This window comes from Salvelinus fontinalis, chromosome 30, assembly GCF_029448725.1.
Source record: "Salvelinus fontinalis isolate EN_2023a chromosome 30, ASM2944872v1, whole genome shotgun sequence".
NCBI lineage: Eukaryota > Metazoa > Chordata > Actinopteri > Salmoniformes > Salmonidae > Salvelinus > Salvelinus fontinalis.
This window is the reverse complement of record NC_074694.1, coordinates 7,221,473-7,226,024: the sequence shown is the minus strand read 5'-3', so window position 1 is coordinate 7,226,024 and position 4,552 is coordinate 7,221,473. Positions and strand designations below refer to the sequence as shown.

Below are 4,552 nucleotides of genomic sequence, written 5' to 3'. Positions count from 1 at the left end.
TCTACCTCTACATATATTATACACCTCTACCTCTACATATATCATACACCTCTACCTCTACATATATCATAAACCTCTACCTCTACAGATATCATACACCTCTACCTATATCATACACCTCTACCTCTACAGATATCATACACCTCTTCCTCTACATATATCATACACCTCTACCTTCTACAGATATCATCACACCTCTACCTCTACATACAGTATATCATAAACCTCTACCTCTACAGATATCATATACCTCTACCTCTACAGATATCATACACCTCTACCTCTACATATATCATACACCTCTACCTCTACAGATATCATACACCTCTACCTCTACATACAGTATATCATAAACCTCTACCTCTACAGATATCATATACCTCTACCTCTACAGATATCAATACACCTCTACCTCTACAGATATCATAAACCTCTACCTCTACAGATATCATACACCTCTACCTCTACATACATACACCTCTACCTCTACAGATATCATACACCTCTACCTCTACATACAGTATATCATAACCTCTACTCTACAGATATCATATACCTCTACCTCTACAGATATCATACACCTCTACCTCTACATATATCATAAACCTCTACCTCTACAGATATCATACACCTCTTCCTCTACATATATCATACACCTCTACCTCTACAGATATCATACACCTCTACCTCTACATACAGTATATCATAAACCTCTACCTCTACAGATATCATATACCTCTACCTCTACAGATATCATATACCTCTACCTCTACAGATATCATACACCTCTACCTCTACATATATCATAAACCTCTACCTCTACAGATATCATACACCTCTACCTCTACATACAGTATATCATAAACCTCTACCTCTACAGATATCATAAACCTCTACCTCTACAGATATCATACACCTCTACCTCTACATATATCATAAACCTCTACCTCTACATATATCATACACCTCTACCTCTACAGATATCATACACCTCTACCTCTACAGATATCATACACCTCTACCTCTACATACAGTATATCATAAACCTCTACCTCTACAGATATCATATACTTATGCAGATATCTATATATACAGTTCCAGTCAAAGATTTGGACACACCTACTCATTCCAGGGTTTTTCTTTATTTTTACTATTTTCTACTGTCAGCGTTGCGTAACTGGGGGCAGGGAAGTCAAACGCAGGAGAGCATAACTTGGTAAATAGCCGAAGCCGTTTAATGTACAAAAATAACAAACACATGGGCACAAAACCCGTATCGCACCGGTCACATAAAGCACACAATAAACAATTCCCGACAAGGACATGGGGGAAAACAGAGGGAAAACATACAACTTGTAATTAGGGAGTTGAAACCAGGTGCGTGAAAACAAGACAAAACAAATGGAACATGAAAAATGGATCGGTGAAGGCTAGAAGGCATGTGACGTCGACCGCCGAACAGTGCCCGAACAAGGGAAGGAACCGACTTTGGCAGAAGTCGTGACATCTACATTGTGTAATAATAGAGAAAACATCAAAACTATGAAATAACACATATGGAATCATGTAGAAACCCAACAGGTAATGTTAAACACTATTATTGCACATAGTCCATGCAACTTATAATTTGACTTATAATTTGACTTATAATTTGAGCTTATTTAGTCTTGGCATAACAAAAGGGTTCAATACTTATTGACTCAAGATAATTAAGCTTTTCATTTTTTATTAATTTGTAAAAATGTGTAAAAACATATTGACCTCATGGGATATTGTGTCTGGATGTGGGTACGCAGACCAACTGCTGCCCCTCATGATGAGTTCAGATCGTTGTGGTCCCCACCCCTTCAAAGTTTCCTATCCCTGGTATACAGTTTCATACACTACCATCCCCTCTATCAGATACACTCACTTCCTTACCGTACAGTACCATCCCCTCTATCAGATACACTCACTTCCTTACCGTACAGTACCATCCCCTCTAACAGATACACTCACTTCCTTACCTTACAGTACCATCCCCTCTAACAGATACACTCACTTCCTTACCTTACAGTACCATCCCCTCTAACAGATACACTCACTTCCTTACCGTACAGTACCATCCCCTCTAACAGATACACTCACTTCCTTACCGTACAGTACCTTCCCCTCTAACAGATACACTCACTTCCTTATTATATTATCATTATTTTGCTGAGCTGAAGGCAGAGATGAGAGCTGTGTTGTGTTGTGTTACACAGTGTGTTGTCATGTTGTAGGTAATGCCTTCAGCAGTGCTAAGGAGCTGAAGGCAGAGATGAGAGCAGTCTACAGAGAAAGAGACAGGCTGGAGCTGCTAGTGAAGAGACTCCACAGCCTGAGTTTTGGTAACAGCCAGGATCTGGCCAAGATGAAGACACAACAACAACAGCTGAAACTGGAGCTGGAGGACAGACAGGCCCAACATGGTGAGTAGAGGAGGCCAGGAGGGTGGTGGTTAGTAGATAGGGGAGGACTGAGGGCAGAGTAGATAGGGGAGGACTGAGGGCAGAGTAGATAGGGGAGCACTGAGGGCAGAGTAGATAGGGGAGCACTGAGGGCAGAGTAGATAGGGGAGCACTGAGGGCAGAGTAGATAGGGGAGGACTGAGGGCAGAGTAGATAGGGGAGGACTGAGGGCAGAGTAGATAGGGGAGGACTGAGGGCAGAGTAGATAGGGGAGGACTGAGGGCAGAGTAGATAGGGGAGGACTGAGGGCAGAGTAGATAGGGGAGGACTGAGGGCAGAGTAGATAGGGGAGGACTGAGGGCAGAGTAGATAGGGGGAGGACTGAGGGCAGAGTAGATAGGGGGAGGACTGAGGGCAGAGTAGATAGGGGAGGACTGAGGGCAGAGTAGATAGGGAGGACTGAGGGCAGAGTAGATAGGGGAGGACTGAGGGCAGAGTAGATAGGGGAGGACTGAGGCAGAGTAGATAGGGGAGGACTGAGGGCAGAGTAGATAGGGGAGGACTGAGGGGAGAGTAGATAGGGGAGGACTGAGGGCAGAGTAGATAGGGGAGGACTGAGGGCAGAGTAGATAGGGGAGGACTGAGGGCAGAGTAGATAGGGGAGACTGAGGGCAGAGTAGATAGGGGAGGACTGAGGGCAGAGTAGATAAGGGAGGACTGAGGCCAGAGTAGATAGGGGAGGACTGAGGGCAGAGTAGATAGGGAGGGCGAGGCAGAGTAGATAGGGGAGACTGAGGGGAGAGTAGATAGGGGAGGACTGAGGGCAGAGTAGATAGGGGAGGACTGAGGGCAGAGTAGATAGGGGAGGACTGAGGGCCAGAGTAGATAGCGGAGGACTGAGGGGCAGAGTAGATAGGGGAGGACTGATGCCAGAGTAGATAGGGGGAGGGGCAGAGTAGATAGGGGAGGACTGAGGCCAGAGTAGATAGGGGAGGGACTGAGGGCAGAGTAGATAGGGAGGACTGAGGGCAGAGTAGATAGGGGAGGACTGAGGGCAGAGTAGATAGGGGAGGACTGAGGGCAGAGTAGATAGGGGAGGACTGAGGGCAGAGTAGATAGGGGAGGACTGAGGGCAGAGTAGATAGGGGAGGACTGAGGGCACAGTAGATAGGGGAGGACTGAGGGCACAGTAGATAGGGGAGGACTGAGGGCAGAGTAGATAGGGGAGGGCAGAGTAGAGAGGGGAGGACTGAGGGCACAGTAGATAGGGGAGGACTGAGGGCACAGTAGATAGGGGAGGACTGAGGGCAGAGTAGATAGGGGAGGATTGAGGGCAGAGTAGATAGGGGAGGACTGAGGGCAGAGTAGATAGGGGAGGACTGAGGGCAGAGTAGATAGGGGAGGACTGAGGGCAGAGTAGATAGGGGAGGACTGAGGGCAGAGTAGATAGGGGAGGACTGAGGGGAGAGTAGATAGGGGAGGACTGAGGGCAGAGTAGATAGGGGAGGACTGAGGGCAGAGTAGATAGGGGAGGACTGAGGGCAGAGTAGATAGGGGAGGACTGAGGGCAGAGTAGATAAGGGAGGACTGAGGCCAGAGTAGATAGGGGAGGACTGAGGGCAGAGTAGATAGGGGAGGGCAGAGTAGATAGGGGAGGACTGAGGGGAGAGTAGATAGGGGAGGACTGAGGGCAGAGTAGATAGGGGAGGACTGAGGGCAGAGTAGATAGGGGAGGACTGAGGGCAGAGTAGATAGGGGAGGACTGATGCCAGAGTAGATAGGGGAGGGCAGAGTAGATAGGGGAGGACTGAGGCCAGAGTAGATAGGGGAGGACTGAGGGCAGAGTAGATAGGGGAGGACTGAGGGCAGAGTAGATAGGGGAGGACTGAGGGCAGAGTAGATAGGGGAGGACTGAGGGCAGAGTAGATAGGGGAGGACTGAGGGCAGAGTAGATAGGGGAGGACTGAGGGCAGAGTAGATAGGGGAGGACGGAGGGCAGAGTAGATAGGGGAGGACTGAGGGCAGAGTAGATAGGGGAGGACTGAGGGCAGAGTAGATAGGGGAGGGACTGAGGGCAGAGTAGATAGGGGAGGACTGAGGGCAGAGTAGATAGGGGAGGGACT

At 47.9% G+C, this 4,552-nt stretch overlaps 1 protein-coding gene across 1 annotated transcript in view; it reads left to right on the top strand.

Moving 5' to 3' along the window:
• Positions 1-2,268: 2,268 nt before the first annotated feature.
• The window catches only part of disc1 (DISC1 scaffold protein), a gene marked incomplete at its 5' end in the record, with an annotated part of 40,959 nt that continues 38,675 nt past the window's right edge, over positions 2,269-4,552 (top strand). Inside the window, 1 exon segment of the mRNA XM_055889634.1 lies at positions 2,269-2,450. Within this exon segment, the coding sequence (XP_055745609.1) occupies positions 2,269-2,450 (182 nt within the window).